General features: G+C 51.2%; 1 protein-coding gene across 2 annotated transcripts; it reads left to right on the top strand.

Moving 5' to 3' along the window:
- Positions 1-1,902: 1,902 nt before the first annotated feature.
- On the top strand, positions 1,903-18,103 carry ICOSLG (inducible T cell costimulator ligand). Of its 2 annotated transcripts, XM_049874996.1 has the most exons (7): positions 1,903-2,170; positions 4,591-4,631; positions 9,699-10,046; positions 11,141-11,434; positions 14,064-14,222; positions 16,065-16,100; positions 17,223-18,097. In XM_049874996.1, exons 1-7 carry the CDS (start codon positions 2,157-2,159, stop codon positions 17,231-17,233), a joined length of 903 nt encoding a protein of 300 aa, XP_049730953.1. In that variant the 5' UTR covers positions 1,903-2,156; the 3' UTR covers positions 17,234-18,097. The 2 variants fall into 2 exon arrangements, with proteins under 2 accessions (XP_049730953.1, XP_049730954.1); XM_049874997.1 differs by lacking the exon at positions 16,065-16,100 and having other exon boundaries at positions 17,223-18,103.
- The last annotated feature ends 113 nt before the right edge of the window (positions 18,104-18,216 follow it).

The raw sequence follows: 18,216 nt of genomic DNA, 5'->3' as shown, positions 1-18,216 counted from the left end.
TGCATCGTAGTCATGGAAAGGCATGCAAGTAAGATCTCAACGTGCATTTAGAACAAGAGGTCAGAATTAACAATTACAATGTTAGTTTCAGGGTTAGAGTCCAAATCTTTAGAGTTCAGGCTTTTACCTTTAATGAGAGGTTTCAGGAGGAAGGCTTAACCACAGCTTAAACTCAGCAGGGGTCCCTCCTAGCTAGACTCCAAGGTCAGTGGTGGTGGACAGAATCTCAGCTCCATCTCTACCTTCTCTCAGCAACTGAGCAGAAATTCAGGGTTTATATGTGAATTTCTTACCTTGGCGCCACACGACAAGGACTAATATGTGACGTCAAAGAGTAGTATTGTTACGTCTTTTCTCCAGGGTCAGAGAGTGGCCAAATGACACATCTACTTTTCAAGGTTAAAAAGTAGGGACGTTATTTAGATTTATGTTTTCTTGTGTCACAGCATGCTCGGTTAAAGTGAACTTAAAGGTTGTTTATGTTCTTGACATACTTCACCTGCTTCTGTGGAGCCCTGGTGGTACAGTGGTTGAGAGCTCAGCTGCTAACCAAAAGGTCAGCAGTTCAAGTCCACCAGCTGCTCCTTGGAAATCCTTTGGGGCAGTTCTACTCTGTCCTATAGGGTCACTATGAGTTGGAATCGAGTCAGTGGCAACAGTCTTGTTTTCTGTTTCTATGTCTAAGTTCAGAAACTTTCTAATGACTTACAGGTTTCTAATGACTTAATATTAGAGAGCTGCACAAGGTATATATTCATATTATGAATGATTACACATACGTATTATTGAAAGCATAATAGTGACCTGTATTTTATGGAATCTCAGAGCATTATAGAAACATACAGAACAGCCCCTCACGACAGCCTCTCCATCACACCAGCCCGGGCAACAGGCTGCCTGCCACGTGGGAGAAGAGTGTCAAGACCTGAGGCAGGGTGCCTGCAAGGAGGGCTGGGCCGGTTCTCTACATCAGCCCCACTCCAGGCTGCCTGGGGGCGGCCTCTGCACAGGAAGGGGACCATAGTCCTTGCGGTCCACCTCCTTCACCTCCTTGCCACCCACCTTAGGGGGCAGGCACTGACTTTACACACCTGGGCCTCCAGTGCAGCCTTTCCCAGACTGGGTGCCCAGGAACACGGGTCAGAAAACGAGCGCCAAGTCAGCTGCGCCTAGAGGAACTTAACAATTTCCTTCCTGTAGGCCTCTAAGCGTCTTTAACATGCTCATATGCTGTGCCACCAGACCCGCAGGGCCCCACAAACGGTCAGGGAGCAAAGGTAGGTGAGGGATCCCAGGGCTGGACTGGCGGGTGCTGCCTGCCTGCCTTCCTCTCCTTCAGTCCTCTCTCCTCCCATCCATTCGCTCCTTTGCAAGCAGCTGTAGAGGGCTTACTTGGAGGAGAGACGGGGAGGAAGCGGTTAGGGTAGAACGAGGGGGACTGAGAAAGAAAGAGTAGAGGGAGGGGGAGGGAAAGGAAGGAAGGGGGAGGGAAAGGAAGGAAGGGGGAGGGAGGGGGAGGAAGGGGGCCTGACATCGGCCGAGACCTCGCCTGGAGCCTTGGACCCGCGATTCGCCCGCAGTTTGACAAGGCAGGGAAGGGGCGCGGCGGGCAGGCGGACTGGGCTGCGCGCGGTACTCGAGGTGGGGGGGCAGCACGTGCCTCCCGCGGCCCCTCCCGCAGCGCCAGGCCGTCCTTCTCCCGAGGTACTCGCTCCGCCCCACTTTCGGGGCACCTACAGCGCCCAGCCCGCGCCCTGGTGGACGGGGAGCCCCGAGCCTGCTCCCTTTCGGGGCCGAAGCGCACTTTAGTCGTGGGCGAGTAGGCGAGCTTCCGCTCGGCGCCAAGCAGGTTGGTCATTGTCGTGGGCGGAGGGGCGGGGCCGTGGGGCGGGGACGGGGAGGGGCAGCCCCAGAGCGCCCTCCAGCCGGCGCGCTGCTGTCCCGGAGCTTCAGAGCCCAGACGCGCGGCGGCGGGACAGCCGGAGCTCGGCTCCCCCGTACAGCTGGAGCTCGGCTTCCCAATACGAGTCTCCGCGATCAGAGGTCTCCCGCAGCCAGGAGTCTCCAGCGGCCGGAGGTCCCCCAGGGTTAGAAGTCTCCCGTGGCCTGAGGTCTGCCGCGGCCCGAGGTCTCCGTGCCCACCGGGCCGCCCCACCATGCGGCTGAGAAGGTGAGCCTGCGGGCGGACGCACGCGAGGGTGGAGTGGAGGCGCCGTCATCCGGAGCTGGGCGTCCGGGCCAGAGGTGGGGCTAAAGACTCCCCGATGTCCGGCCGCGGCCCGGGACCCCGCGTGTTCCCCAGCGCCCGGGGCTCCGAAGTGGGCTCCCCAGCTCACCTGGCAGCGCAGCGGCCGGCGGGGGTGGGGCGGCCGGGCGGGGCGCGGTTACCTGTCCGCCGGTGGCACAGAGGGAAGGCCCGGCCCCTCGCCAGACTCACGGACCGACAAGGGCAAGGTGTGTGTGTGCTTGGGGTGCGGGGTCCCTGCGAAGGGAAGGAGCGAACGCTGGAAGGAGGGAAGGCTCAGCGCCCTGGCACCCTCCAGGCGGGGCACACACCCACTGCAGGCACCCGTGTCCCACCCTAGGGGATTTCCCCCAAGGAAGACGGACTAAAGATGTGGTCACGCTGTGCAGAGGTCGGTTGTTAGAGTCCTCCAAGGCCAGCGGGAGCCCACCATTTGGTGGCAAGCCCCCTCACACCCACCCCCATCAGCAGCTTCAACCTGGGGAAGGTGGGACACCTCAGGGCCAGCCCCCTGCTCACCTCCTGCTAGTCTGGGGGAGGGCGTGGCAGCTTTGCTCCTGGCTTTTTGAAAAAATACCCCCTTCAGGGCACATGTCCTCCTTGGGTTGGGTCCTCATTGGGTTGGCAGCCTGTGCCTTCTTGGGAACAGTCGAGGCACCTGTGCCCAGGTGTCCTGCCCCCAACCAGAGTCTCCCACACCTGGATCAACTGGCCATACTCCCCAGCTAGAACTGTGTTTAAGATTGTTTCCCCATGACAGAGAAGAGCCAAAGTCTCCAGACTGTCACGGCTATCAGCCATCCACACCTAGACCAGGTGACTCTGTGCTCCCTCCTCTGATCCCAGGACTGGACTGGGACTGGAAGGCAGGGTGGCGAGGGGTGCAGCCAGAGATTGTGGGCTGGTGGGTGGTGTTAGAAGGCAGAGGCTGACCCGAGAGCCAGCTCTGGTGAGGGCACAAGGAGGGGTCCCAAAAGGTTGGTGGTGACTGCACCTGGAGGGGGTAAGAGCCCATAGCATGCACCTCCCCCCCCCACTCCCCAGGAAGCCCCCAATGCCCTGAGGAGGCCTGACAAGAGGGACTTGTCAGCACAGACTGCCCAGGGGGCCTTCAGAGAACTGGGCATGGTGGGAGAGAAATGGGGCTTTGCACTGTAGAGGTCCTTGTGGCTTTGGAAGATGCAGGACTAGAGGGGCCACAACTGGAGACAGGGAGGCCGGGTGGAGGTCATCACAGCCGTCCACTCAGCAGTACGCATCCTCAACAGAGTACAGGGTGGGGGAGGGGACGGGATGAGACCCTTCTTCAGGCTACAGCCTACATGAGCATGGGGGAGAGTGCCTGGCAGCCCAGGGAGAAGACGGGGTGCAGGCCCTGTGACAGCTGTCAGGGGCAGGGCAGGGGTCTCAAGAGACATGGAGGCCCACCTATGACTGGCCTTTAGCCCTATAAGCCATGGAAGTTTCCTGGGGAGCAGCTGGAGAGAGGATGAGGATCTCCCCAGACAGACCCCTGGGGGACCCCATTTGGAGACTCAGGGAAATCAGAGATGACAGGCACCCTGGATCCTGCTCTCATGGGGAGCCGGAGTCAGCGCTGGGACCAGATGGTCCAAGCCAATGAAGTGGTTCAGGGGATGAGGAGCTTCTGGCCCACGGGGGCCCCTGGGATTCCCACAGGGGTGAGTGGCTGAGATGAGGCGTGTGGGGAGGGCACGGGGCCCCAGGCTGAAGGTTCTCGAAGGCTCAGAAGTCATAACAGAGTTTGCTGGTCCAGGCGGTGGGGGCGAGATGCTAGAGGACTTGAAACGGAGGAACCACCAGGTTCCGTTGCAGAATAATCACGTTCCCGCACAGCCTTGTCCTATGATTCACCTGATCTCGCCGTTGGGCATCTTGGATGCTTCCTGTCTCGTGAAATTTTAAACAGGGCTGCTGCTGTAAATGTCCCGAAAGCTTTTTTCTAATTTCAACCATTTTCTTGGGCTAGGCCACGAGGGATCAAAGGCCCTGGCCTTGGTGTTGGCTCTCACACTCCCAAAATTTTCTTGGTTAGAAGATCCCTCCCAGGTGGACAGATCCAAAATTTGCAGGTGATTTTGTTGACATGGGAGTGGACCATTGCCAAGGCACCCAGCCCCTGGGGTTTGCTGTACTAGAAGGAAGGTGGGTGGTCCCGGCTCTTCTCCCTAAGTTCCCAGGCATGTGGCAAACCTGGGCCTGCTTCCTGGTAGATGTGTTCACATTGATATGATGGCCTAACTCTCTTCCTGCTTATGAGAAGCAGGTAACTCACCTGTTGGCGCTGTGTCTCACCTCCTTTCCGTTTTTGTTTTTCTTTCCAGACCTGGACTGCTCTTGCTGCTGTTCGTTGGCCTGCAGGCTGGTAAGTGTAGGTGGGCTTTGACTTCTGGGGTGTATCACTTAGGGAAGATGACTGTCTAAACCTTCAGCTGCTGAGCAGTGAGGACGGACAGAGCGACGCAGGCATTAGAAGTCCCTTGGCACAGCCCTTCCTGCTTGGTTCCCCCAACAAACACACAAAAAAACCCAAACCCATTGTCACTGAGTCTTTTCTGGCTCATGGCAACCTCATGTGTTACAGGGTAGAAGCACTTGTCTTAGTCATCTAGTGCTGCTATAACAAATACCACAAGTGGACGGCTTTAACAAAGAGAAGTTTATTTCCTCACAGTGAAGTAGGCTATAGGTCAAAATTTAGGGCGTCAGCTCCAGGGGAAGGCTTTATCTCTCTGTCGGCTCTGGAGGAAGATCCTTCTTGTCAATCTTCCCCTGGACTAGGAGTTTCTCCCCGCAGGGACCCTGGGTCTAAAGGATGCGCTGTGGTATGAGTTGTTCCCTTTCCTTTTATCTCTTGTAAGATAAAAGGTGGTGCAGGCCAAACCCCAGGGAAACTTCCTTTACATTGGATCAGGGATGAGACCTGGGTAAGGGTGTTCCTATCCCAACCTAATCCTCTTTAACATAAAATTACAACCACAAAACTGAGGACAACCACACAATACTGGGAATCATGGCCCAGGCAAATTGATACACATTTTTGGGGGAACATAATTCAATCCATGACACTGCTCCATGGGGTTTTCTTGACCGTCGTCTACATGGAGAAACCCTGGTGGCATAGTGGTTAAGTGCTACGGCTGCTAACCAAAGAGTCGGCAGTTTGAATCCCGGCCAAGTGCGCCTTGGAAACCCTGTGGGGCAGTTCTACTCTGTCCTCTAGGGTCACTGGGAGTCAGAATCGACTCGACGGCACTGGGTTTGGGTTTATTTTGGTTCAGTCTACGTGGAAGCAGATCACCAGGCTTTTCTTCCATGGCACCACTGGGTGAGTTCAGACCACCAACCTTTCAATTAGTAAAAAAAAAAACAAAACCATTACCATCGAGTCAAGCGCAAAATTGAAAGCCGCAAGGGTTCACCTTTTCTAAATGCCATAGTTCGTGTTTCATTTCGTATTCAGCAGCACTGGGATGCAGTTCCTCCTGTGGGTTTCAGTTCCTCTCCTTACCAGATGGGCTAGGGCTTTGGTCCTCTAGGGCCCCTATCTCTTCAACTCTCTTCACCCCAGTCAACCCCGTGTGGCCCTGAAGGCCACCAGCTTCCCCAGGAGCCAGGAATAGGGATGCACCACCACAGTGGTGCCATCCCTGTGCCCCCAGGCCTTGCCAAGCCTTCTCCAGCCCAGGGGCACGAGGATTTTTCTGTAGGCATTTAAGGAGTTGGCACAGTGAAATTAACTGTGTTACAGGGACCTTTAAAATGTCGCGTGACTAGCATTATACCATTGTTGAGAAACTGATATTCCCCTTTAAATACCTGAATTTTTTTTTAATAATTTTTATTGTGCTTTAAGTGAAAGTTTACAAATCAAGTCAGTCTGTCACATATAAACTTATATACACTTTACTACATACTCCCATTTACTCTCCCCCTTATGAGTCAGCCCGCTCCCTCCTTCCAGTCTCTCCTTTTGTGACCATTTTGCCAGCTTCTAACCCTCTCTACCCCCCCATCTCCCCTCCAGACGGGAGATGCCAACACAGTCTCAAGTGTCCACCTGGTACAAGTAGCTCACTCTTTATCAGCATCTCTCTCCTACCTATTGTCCAGTCCCTTCCCTGTCTGATGAGTCGTCTTCGGGAATGGTTCCTGTCCTGGGCCAACAGAAGGTTTGGGGACCATGACCACCGGATTCCTCTAGTCTCAGTCAGACCATTAAGTCTGGTCTTTTTATGAGAATTTGGGGTCTGCATCCCACTGTTCTCCTGCTCCTTCAGGGGTTCTCTGTTGTGTTCCCTGTCAGGACAGTCATCGGTTGTGGCCGGGCACCATCTAGTTCTTCTGGTCTCAGGATGATGTAAGTCTCTAGTTCGTGTGGCCCTTTCTGTCTCTTGGGCACATAGTTATCGTGTGACCTTGGTGTTCTTCATTTTCCTTTGATCCAGGTAGGTTGAGACCAATTGATGCATCTTAGATGGCCGCTTGTTAGCATTTAATACCCCAGACACCACACTTCACCCTTTCACTTTTATTTCCTCCAAAACTTTCCTTCTTCAACAGTGGTACCAACAGTTAAGGCTTTTTGTATCATCTGTTGAATACCTCCCAGATTATCTGAAGAACCCACACATTCAGAATCTGAATCTCCTACCCCTTTTAAACAGAATTTCCACTCTTCCAAGGCTGGTGTTTTCACCCTCCGTAGAACACAGCTTACTCATTCTAGTCTCCAACTTACTCCAAACTATTAGATCATGCATCAGATGCTCCCCAGAACCCACTCACTTTATTCTTTTCTACCAGCAAAACTTTACTTAATTAATGTGTTTCATAAGCTCTGCTTGTATCCAACCCATCAGGGAGCAAAATATCAGCATCCTTTTCTTCTTTCAGATACAACTGTATCAGTTGGCTACTACTAGGAAACAAACAACCCTACAATTTAGTTACTTGGAAAAATGGGTATTTCTTTCACTCATGATTCTTCAGATAGGTGACTTTCAATGGGCTAGGGTAGGCAGTTATTCTGGTTTTGGCTGAGCCCCCTCATGCATCTGTGGTCAGCTATCAGTAGTCTAATAAAATTTTGCTGCTATTGGCTAGGATTTTCCGCATGTCTGTCTCGGATACCTGGCTGATTCAGCTCTGCTCCATGTGTCTCTTCCTTTAGCAGGCTAGCTTGAGGTAATCCACGTGATGTCTGCCAAGGGTTTCAAGCGAGAGAATGGAACTGTGCAAGGCCTTTCGAGACCTGGCACAATGTTGTTCCATAAGGTTTAAATACCTGAATTTTTTAAAATAATTTCTTTGTTGTTGCTGAGAATGTACACAGCAAAAACATACCCCAATTCAACAAATTTCAACACGTACGATTCAGTGACGTTGATTACATTCTTCAAGTCGTGCAAGCATTCTCACCGTCCTTTTCTGAGTTGTTCCTCCCCCTATTTTAATGTAAACTCACTGCCCCCTAAGGTTCCTGTCTAATCTTTCAAGCTGCTGTTGTCAGTTCCATCCCATATAGATAGATGTTAGAAGAGCATAATGTTCAAGGAAATAAATGTCTAAAATTTTAAAAGCTTTTAATTTTGAGTTAATTCTAGACCTTGAGAAGTTGCAAAAATTGTACGGAGAGGCGAATGTACCCGTCACCCAGCTTGTCCCAGTGGTGGCCTCTTACATACTATGTAGCGCCTTATCAAAACCAGGAAATAGATATTGAACAGCATAGCAAACTCACAGTAAATGTCTGAACTCTTTAAGTATTTTTGTAATCTGTTCTTGAGACGGTCTCTAAATTCATGTGGTATATGCTTAAGGTCGTACTTTGGCTCTCGTGGACTTGTTTTGATTTTCTTCAGTTTCGCCTGAAGATTTTGAGCTTCTCCTTCGACTCTTTCCACAGATGTAGTCTATCTGATTCCTGTGTATTTCACCTGGCAAAGTCCACGTGTATAGTCGCCGTTTGTGTTGTTGAAAAAAGGCATTTCCAAAGAATAGGTCATTGGTCTTGCAGAAGCTTATCATGTGGTCTCTGGCACCATTTCTATCACCAAGGCTGTATTTTCCAACTACTGATCCTTCTTTGTTTCCAGCTTTTGCATTCCAATCACCAGTAATTATCAATGCATCTTGATTGCGTGTTTGATCAATTTCAGACAGCAGAAGTTGGTAAAAATCTTCAGCTTCTTCATCTATGGCATTAGTGGTCTGTGTGTAAATTTGAATAATAGTCATATTAACTCGTCTTCCTTGTAGGCATATGGATATTATCCTACTACTGACAGCATTGTATTTCAGGATAATTTCGAAAAGCTCTTTTTGGCAATGAATGTGACACCATTTGTCTTCAATTTTCATTCCCAGCGTAGTGTACCATATGATTGTCTAATTCTAAATGGCCAATACCAGTCCATTTCAGCTCACTAACGCCTAGGAAATGTATCTTCAAATGTTCTACTTCGTTTTTGACAACTTCCGGCTTTCCTAGATTCATACTGCATACGTTCCACATTCCAGTTACTAATGGATGTTTGCAGCTGCTTCTTCACATTTCGAGTTGTGCCACTTGAGCAAATGAAGATATCGAAAGCTTTACTCCATCCACATCATTAAAGTTGACTCTACTTTGAGGAGGCAGCTCTTCCCCAGTTGTGACCTAAGCCGTGGTATTTTCAGTGGCCTCACGTGCATGTGAAATCTGGACTATGAAAAAGGAAGAACAAAGAAGAATTGATGCCTTTGAATTATGGTGTTGGTGAAGAATATTAAATATGCCACGGACTGCCAGAAGAATGAACAAATCTGTCTTGGGAGAAGTACAGCCAGAATGCTTCTTAGAAGCAAGGATGGCGAGACTTTGTCTCACGTACTTTGGACATGTTGTCAGGAGGAACCAGCCCCTAGAGAAGGACATATGCTTGGTAAAGTCAGCGAAAAAGAGAAAGACCTTCAACGAGATGGATTGACATGGTCTTTATAACAATTAGCTCAAATACAGCAATGATTGTGAGGATGGCACAGAACCAGGCAGTGTTTCATTCCGTTGTGCACGGGGTTGCTCTGAGTAGAAATTGACTCAACGGCACCTAACAACAGCAAGTGTGTCTCGGCTGCTAACCAAATGGAGGTTCGTGTCCACCCAGAGGTGCCTCAGAAAAAAGGCCTGGCCATCTACTGACAAATGAATCCTCGCAAACCCTCGGAGCACGGTTCTCCTCTGACACACGTGGGGTTGCCATGGGTCAGAGTCTACCTGACAGCAGTTGGTGGTGGGGAAGTGTTATCTTATCGGTAAATTCATTTTCTGCGTACATGAGTCAGACTTGGTATCTGAGGTTCACAACCAAGGAGCCGGCCCAGTGGAGTAACTTCGCAGGCTCAGAGCCCAACTTAGAAAACTAACTTTTTCGTTTTTTAATCATTGCAGATATTCAAAAGAAAGAAGTCCAAGGGATCGTGGGTAGCAGTGTTGAACTCAGCTGCATTTACCCTGGAGGAAGCAGTTTTGATTTAAATGACTTTTTTATTTATTGGCAAACCAATGAGCCACAGACTGTGGTAGCCTACCTCTCTGAGAATAGCTCCTGGCGCCACGAAGATAACCGCTACCAGCACCGGGCCCAGCTGTCACTGGACAGCATGAAGCGGGGCAACTTCTCTCTGCATTTATACAACATTACCCCCCAAGATGAGCAGACATATCAATGCCTTGTGTTCAGCAAGCCCCAGGAATTAAAAAAAGTTTGGGAAGTTGATGTCATACTGCACGTGGCAGGTAAGACCATCCAAGCCAAGAGAACTGATTTCATTCCAGACTTATACACCGGGGAGTCCGTGGGTGGTACAAATGGTGAACATATTCAGCTGCTAACTTGGCAGTTCGCGTTCACCCAGAAGTACCTCGGAAGAAAGGCCTGGCGATCTACTTCTGAAAAATCAGCCATTAGAAAGTGTATGGAGCACAGTTCTATTCTGACACATACGGAATGACAGTGAATCAAAGCTGACTGAACAGCGACTGTGTTTTTTTTTCCCTTACACCCTAGAAAAAGTATTAGTAATTAATTTTATTAATTATTAATACATTCCTTTATTATATAAAAACTCTTCTATTAATTATCTATTAATAATTTTATTAATTAATGAATCTTCCTGGAGCCCTGGTGGCACAGTGGTTAAGCATTTGGCTGCTAACCAAAAGGTCGGCCATTCAAATCCACCAGCCCCTCCTTGGAAACCGTATGGGGCAGTTCGACTCTGTCCTATAGGGTCTCTATGAGTTGGAATTGACTCGATGGCAATGGGTTTGGTCCTGGCTGAAGTCATTCAACGTGTGAGAAACTGTCCCATAAGCCGAGGCTACCTGTTTTTACAAAAGAACTTCCAATCTCGCCGTCTTTTCTTTGAACCCTCCAACTCAACTAACACTAGGTTTTTTATGAAATTGGGAGGGAATGCTAGGAAATACTGAATGAGATTGGAATTTAGGGAAAAATGAAAGTCCACTAAGGAGCTCAGGGCACAGTTCAATGGGGAGACAGGCCATGTCTGTTTCAGATGAATTTCAAGCTCTCCGTAGCACTGGTGAGAAGGACTAGATTCCCGTGAGGCCTTGGAGCCCAGGCTGTGGGCAACATTCCAGGCCCACCTGGAGTCATCAGCTCCCCCTTTTGGAGGGTGAGTGGAGGGTGACTTTTGGTCAGAAAAGGGCCTGCGTCTACTTCTCAGACGTGGCTCTGGCCTCACCCCCTGCCTGGTTCAGTGGTCCCACAGGCCACCCCCTCTGCCGTGGCCCTGGGCATGGTGTACCCCTCTGTTTCATGACCCTCCGGTGCTGCCGCCCCTCACCCCTGTTTCCTCCCCCTGCAGCCAACTACAGCATGCCCATCGTCAGCACCCCCATCCGCCCCTCCCAGGACGAGGAGCTCACCTTCACATGCAGGTCCACAAATGGCTACCCAAGACCCAACGTGTACTGGATCAACCAGACGGACAACAGCCTGCTGGACAAGGCGCTACAGAACAGCACGGTCTCCATGAATGAACAAGGCTTGTATGACGTGGTCAGCACCCTGAGGGTCCAGTGGGCCCCCAACGTGAATGTCCAGTGCTGCATCGAGAACGTGATACTGCACCAAAACCTGACCGTCAGCAGCCACCCAGGTGAAGCCCCAGGACCTAACGTGGCGGGCCGGTGGGGGCTGGGATGGGCTCTCAGGCAGAGACATAGTCCCTACAAGGTGACCCGGCACAGCATCAGGAAGGAGGCTGCGAGGGAGAATAGGGGCGGGCTGAGCTCGAGACACAGTGTGAAAAGCACTGCCGTTTCTGAAGACGGCCTCGGGGCTAGAATCGCAATACAAGCAGTTGCTATTGAGTCAAATCTGACTCATGGCGCCCCCATGGGTGTCAGAGTAGAACGATGATCCAGGAAGTTTTCAGTGGCTGATTTTTTGGAAGCAGATTGGCAGGCCTTTCTCCCGAGATGCCTCTGGGCAGACTTGAACCTCCAACCTTACGATGAGCAGCTACGCATACTCACTGTTTGGACCCTTAGTACACTTCATCCCCGCTAAGCCTCACAGGGTCAGTTTTGTGAAGCCCATTTTACAGATGAGGGACTGAGGCTCTAAAAGATTGTGTAAGCTTTCCGAAGCCACAGGACTAGGAAGTGACAGTGTCGGGATTAAAACCACACTCAAACTCTTTGCCATTGGACGTGTGCCCCCGAGACGACCAAACTCCCCAAGTTGCTGGCCCACATTCTCTCCGTGCAAGGCTGTAGGTGGGTGACTCCTTTTCAGAGAGGCCACAGCCCCTCCCAATCTGTGTGTCCCTGGCCCACGTGCTAAGATGAGTGGTAGAAGGTGGAGGCAGAAGATACTCAGGACGGGGGTCTGTGTGCTGCCAGCAGGGTCTAGTGCAGAACGAAAATGCAGGGGCCTTGTGTTCACAAATTATTAGGAATTTCAAGATGGCGACAGTGGAGCATTAAGCCAAGCCTGGGCCCCTGTGGGAAGGTAGCCCTGACTGCCAGGAACCCCTGCAGAACCAGGACACCCTCCTTCCTGAAATCAGGAATCCTGAATTCCTGCAGCTTAAAGCTCACAGTCTCCAAGCCCACCCGAATGACTAGGAAAGGGCTGCCTTTGAACACTGCGTTCAAGCCAGCATTGGAAGATGGAACCCAGAAGGCTCTTCGGGAGCAGCAGCTCTGACCCTGGCTACACAGTAGGGTTGCCTGGGCAGCCTGTAAAAGCCCCATGCCCAAGCTCTGACCTAGACCCATCCGATCAGAACCTCTGGACAGGTCCCTGGCATCAGAACAGTTTTTAAGAGCTTCCAGATGGTTCTAAGGGGCATCCAAGGTCGAACCACTGCCTAGGTCACTGTTTCTCCAGGTGTGCTTGGAGCAACACTGGGTATTTGTAAGGAAGTCCCCAGGGGTGTTATTGCTCATTTGGATATGAGAACCGCTCTCTGGGGGCTAAGTAGGTAGACACAAGACAGGAGAAGTTGGAACCCTCATCCACTGCTGGTGGGTTTGTAAAGTGGTTGAGCCGCTGTGGAAAATGGTGTGGCAGTTCCTCAAAAAGTTAAACCTAGAATCTGTGTATGACCTAGCAGTTTCCCTAGGTGTATACCCAGGAGATTTGGGAAAGCAGGGACACGTGTATACCAATGTTCATTGCAGCACTATTCACAATAGGCAAGAGATGGTATATACATTCAACCAGAAAAAGGAATTAAGTTCTAATACTTGCCACAAAATGGATGAGCTTTGAAAGATGATGCTGAGTGAAGTAAACCAGACCCAAAAGGCCACATATTGTATGATTCTGTTTATATGAAATGTCTAAAATTGACAAATCCATAGAGACAGGAAGTAGATTTGTAGGAGGCAGAGGGAAGAGGGATGCCGGGGTGACCGCTCACAGGTATGGGGTTTCCTCTTGGAAATGATGAAAATGTTTTGGAATTAGATAGTTAGTGGTGGCTGCTTAGAAGAGAGGATCGCAAGACTTCATCTTATGTACTTTGGACGTGTTATCAGGAGGGACCAGTCCCTGGAGAAGGACGTCATGCTTGGTAAAGTAGAGGGTCAGCGAAAAAGAGGAAGACCCTCAATAAGATGGATTGACGAGGTGGCTACAACCATGGGCTCAAACATAGCAAGGATTGTAAAGACGCTGCAGGACCAGGCAGTGTGCGTTCTGTTGCTATGAGTCGGAACTGACTTGACAGCACCTAAGAACAACAGTGGTTGTATAACATTTTGAATGTACTAAATGCCACTGAAGTGTGCACTTTAAAATGGCTAATTTTACGTTCTGTGGATTTCACCTCAGTTAAAAACAAAAGACAGGAGGAAACTGTGTTTCCGGCTAAGCCCCTCCCCAGGTAGAGACCCACAGAAAGGGCTGGCAAAACCATTCCCAGGAATTACAGGTGACAAACGTAGGAAGGGGAAGAGAAATTCCCAGGAGGAGAGGACACACCACTATCAGAGACAGCCCTTCTCTCCATCAACTCACATTGTACAAATCAAAAACTCATGTCGGCTGAGTTCTTTGGGATACTGTATTTCCGCAAATAATGTGCCTACCCATATAACGTGCATATCGTGTCTAGGAAAATAATGCGCAAGGGGTTGGTGAAAAACATAGCATGAGTGTTATTTGCGTAAAAGTACAGTAAATTCTTCTCTGCAGCATTGTCTTCTTAAAGATGAAAAAAGACCATTTTCCTCCTTGCCCTTTAAGTCTTGGGTTATTTCCCTCTTTTCTTGTAGAACCTTCCTCTGGAACCAATGACAAGATCACAGATAATCCAGCCATGCCCCGGGAGAAAAATATGGCCGTTTTTATCGTCTTTGGCATCCTGGGCGTGATGGCGGTCGTGGTGACCATCTGGCTTTATAAGAACAGATGTTCTCGTGGAAGCTACACAGGTATCAGACAAGACTTGGGGTGGAGACTGTCTATACTAATCTCATTGGTGTGGGTGTTTTGCCTCTTTAAGCTTTCCTAACTCTGCAAGATGTTGCTTTCACTTGAAACTGGCATTTCACAGCATTCACGTTCACTAGGGTTGGCAACTTAAAATGCTCCAAGGAAGTGGATTTGAAGTGAGACCCTATGTTCAGACATGCTCACGTCAAAAGGTGGCTGTGATAAGTCCAGTCTTCTGGGTTCTGGGTGGGAGTGATGGAGTCCAAGTTTCAAGGTCTGGCCAGAGTTCCCTTCTGACAAAGCTGACTGAGCCTGCCTTAAATCATTGGCATGGCTGGCCGTCTGTAATTCCAGCCAATCTCCAAGGTAGATCTAGAAAGTATGCATTTAAACCATGGAAAACCTGGTAACAGAACCTGCAGTGAAGCGGCTCCAGGCGTAGACCAGTGTGATGGTGCCAGCGATTTACATCAGCCCACGTCCGAGAAGCCTGCAGGGCCGGACGTGCCCAGCTCACACCTTGGTGGGCACAGGGTAGTCTCTTAGGTCAGCAGCCATCCCCAAGGTTCTGAGTGACAAGGTCAGGGCTCTTTGACACTCCCGTGAGGGTAGGGGTGAAGAAAAAAAAAAAAACAGTTGCCGTCAAGTCAGTCCTGACCCTTGGTGACACACGTGTGTCAGAGGAGAACTGTGCTCCACAGGGTTCTCAGTGGCCGTCAAGTCAGTCCTGACCCTTGGTGACACGTGTGTCAGAGGAGAACTGTGCTCCACAGGGTTCTCAGTGGCCGTCAAGTCAGTCCTGACCCTTGGTGACGCACGTGTGTCAGAGGAGAACTGTGCTCCACAGGGTTCTCAGTGGCTGATTCTTCAGAAATACGTCATCAGGCCTTTCTTTCAAAGCACTTCTGGGTAGACTTGAACCACCTTTATGTCACTCTTGCTAAACTACCTGTATAAAATAAACCCAGAAAGCCAAACCAGTTGCCGTCAAGTTGACCCCGACTCACAGCGACCCCGTATGTGTCAGAGGAGAACTGCATCCATAGAGTTTTCAGTGGCTGATTTTTTGGACGTAGATCACCAGGCCTTTTTTCCGAGGCGCTGCTAAGTAGACTCAAACTGCCAGTCTTTCAGTTAGCAGCTGACGGTTGGCAGCACCCAGGGACTCCCAGAGCAAAGGAAGCACTGTTTAAATGAAACTCGGTGGTCCCTTGATGATGGAGTTGGCTTGCAGCCGGAGCCTCCCCTGTGGATATCCTTTCCTGTCTTGCCCTGTGGGCTGCTCTTGAGTTTCCAGACTCATGTTACCAATTCCAGTTACCCCGGAGATAATTGTCTTTGCCCACAGCCTGCACTGCGGACCTGGTCAGTCTGGCAGGGGGTCCTGAGTCCAGGGCACAGAGAATCTTAAAAAGCAGAGAACCTGTACCCTTGGACTTGAAAAGGTATCTTCTTCAATAAGGAAGCTCTGGAAGGTCCAGGCGGGGTCAGGTGCCCAGGAGGCTGGCACATCCACGCCAAACACCTGTGTTACATGGATTTTAACATGCTCTTTTCTGAAGTGCAGCATTTAGAAAGTGAATATGCACCCCATAGTTGGCTTGGGACAGCGCACAAGGCCACACACACTGCAGGGTCAGGAAGAGGCACGTGAGGGAATTGGGGTCCAGGGAGCCTAGGGTGGTGGCGTTGGCCCGAGGGGCCCCACACCGGGAGCCATGGGAGGGGGGAGTCCGAGCAGAGGGGGCAGTTGGTGCTGCTGCTCCCTGAAGCACTGAGGGCTTCGGTGCACTCCCTTCCCCACCCTTCGCTGCCCTGACGCCTGTGGTTTGCTCCCACAGGTGCCCAGGGTGCCCAGCCGGAGCTTGAACTCATTGGTGAGCATGCAGAGAGCGCGTGTCCCCTTTGGCATTTTATAATGGAATTTTCCAAACCTCTACAAAAGCAGAGGAGACTCCTAGGATGATCCCCCAGGCACTTTTCCCCCTAGTCCCGCTTCAACCACAGTCTACCTAAGCCTGGCCTTGTCTTCTGTGTGCCCGCCTTCTCCACTCACCTCACCCCTCCACTCCCCCCACCCCCCACCCCACCCCCACCCCTTCCTTCCCACTCTCCCCCACCCCCTCTGCCAGCCCCATCTCCCCACTCCCCCCTTAACTCCCCACTCTCCCCCCCCACCACCCCACTCACACACCCACTGGGCTATCTAAGCTGCAGACACCACATGGTTCTGGTCTATAACAGGGCAGTTGTCTGTAAGGCTCAGTGGTGACTTCGTGTTTTCTGGGGAAGGTGTGCATCTGCAGTCCACGGGCTCAAAGGGAGGTGACAATTTCTGCTCCAATGTGGGAATAGCCACTCAGAGTCCTAGCACCACCTAGCAGGACCTCGAGCTACAAGAGTAAGGGGTTTTGTAGACAGGCTGCTTGGGCTTGGTGCCTTTGGCAAACTGCCGCACCTCTCTGAGCCCCGTTGTTCCCTATGGAAAGGGGTCTGGTGGAGACAGTGGAGCCCGGCATGTCCAGCCCACTGCACTGTGCGTGGAACGCCCATCCCCCGGATGGTGCCCACCCACTGACCCAGGGAGCGTGGGCCACGTGGCTCACTTGCTCTGTTTCTGCCGGAAATACCCGCCAGAGGTCCAGGCAAGCCAAGCTCAGTTAACTTTTGGAACACAGCTTGCCAAGAAACTAGGGCCTGCCTGTTCTTAATTAGGGTAAAATGAAGAAAGATAATGAGCCCTGGTGGCACAGTGGTTAAATGCTTGGCTGCTAACCAAAAGGTCTTGGCAGTTCAAATCCACCAGCAGCTCCTTGGAAACCCTGTAGGGTAGTTCTCTGTTCTGTGCGTTGGAATCAATTCAACAGCAACAGATTTGGGTTTTTTTTGGTTTGGTGTCCAGAGACCCTCACTCCCAAGGCACTGTGTTTTCACGGTCTGTGCGCTGAGCAGGTGACAAAGAGGGCACCGCATCTCACCTCCTTGCCTTCCCTTCCCAGGCCATGTTTGACAGGAATGTCCTCCGGACGTTGGGACGTCGGGGAGATGCCCAAGCCAGACTTCACACGGCAGCTAGAGAAAGTGTCCATTTGTGAAATGCGGGGCAGTGACTCAGACAGGCTTGCCCCCAGCTGCATCACTTACAAGGACAAGGAGCGTCCCCAGCCTGCATGGACATGCAGGGCCTCCCTCAGCAGGACCACGACCAGGCCTAGAAGGATGTACAGGTGCCGCTACTGACTCTGAGTGAGGCCCTTTTGGAAGGGTCAGCAGGCCACAGCAGGAGTGTCCCCAAGTGGGCAAGCTTGCTGCCTTCGAGGCCAAACGTGGAATGAGACAGGGCCTCATGACCAGCTGCTCCACCATCCCGGAACACGTGTGACCCTGAGACCTACACCGGGGACTGGTACCTCTGTTGGGACATGGCTTCACAGCTGGAAGAAGGGAGCTGGGTTTGCAAAAAAGAGCAGGGCGCCCCACTCCCCGACGCCTCTGGGGAAGTGGAGGCTGTGCTGGGCGGGGGCCAAGCAGGGTTTGCAGGAGACACAGGCCGTGGGGGTCTGAGCATTTCTGCCTATAAGCTCCCACCATATTCTCCACCCTGAAGCTACGGAGTCTGTTGTGTCTGTGTGCGTGTGTATCTGTACACGTGTGTGTATGTGTGTCTACAGGTGGCTTGTTTTCACGGTCTGTTACACCCATGTGTCTGTGCATGTGTGTGTCTCCATGTGAGGGGTGTGCGTGTGTCTGCACACATGTGTCTTGTATGATCCGTATGTACGTATGCACATGTGTGTGTCTAATTCAGTAAATGACACCTGGTGAAGAACCCCTTGTAGACTCACTGGACATTATTTTCCTTTGAGACACTTACTGGGAAGTACTGGGAAGAAAACCTGGCCTCATTCATTTTGGTCAAAAGCAGTGGGATTTTGTGAGGGGAAGGTTGGCTTCAGGGGAGGCGCCCAGTGAGACACAGTGCTTTCCAGGGCT

The sequence above is a fragment of the Elephas maximus genome, chromosome 2, assembly GCF_024166365.1.
Source record: "Elephas maximus indicus isolate mEleMax1 chromosome 2, mEleMax1 primary haplotype, whole genome shotgun sequence".
Lineage (NCBI taxonomy): Eukaryota > Metazoa > Chordata > Mammalia > Proboscidea > Elephantidae > Elephas > Elephas maximus.
This window is presented reverse-complemented; position numbering and strand designations above follow the sequence as displayed.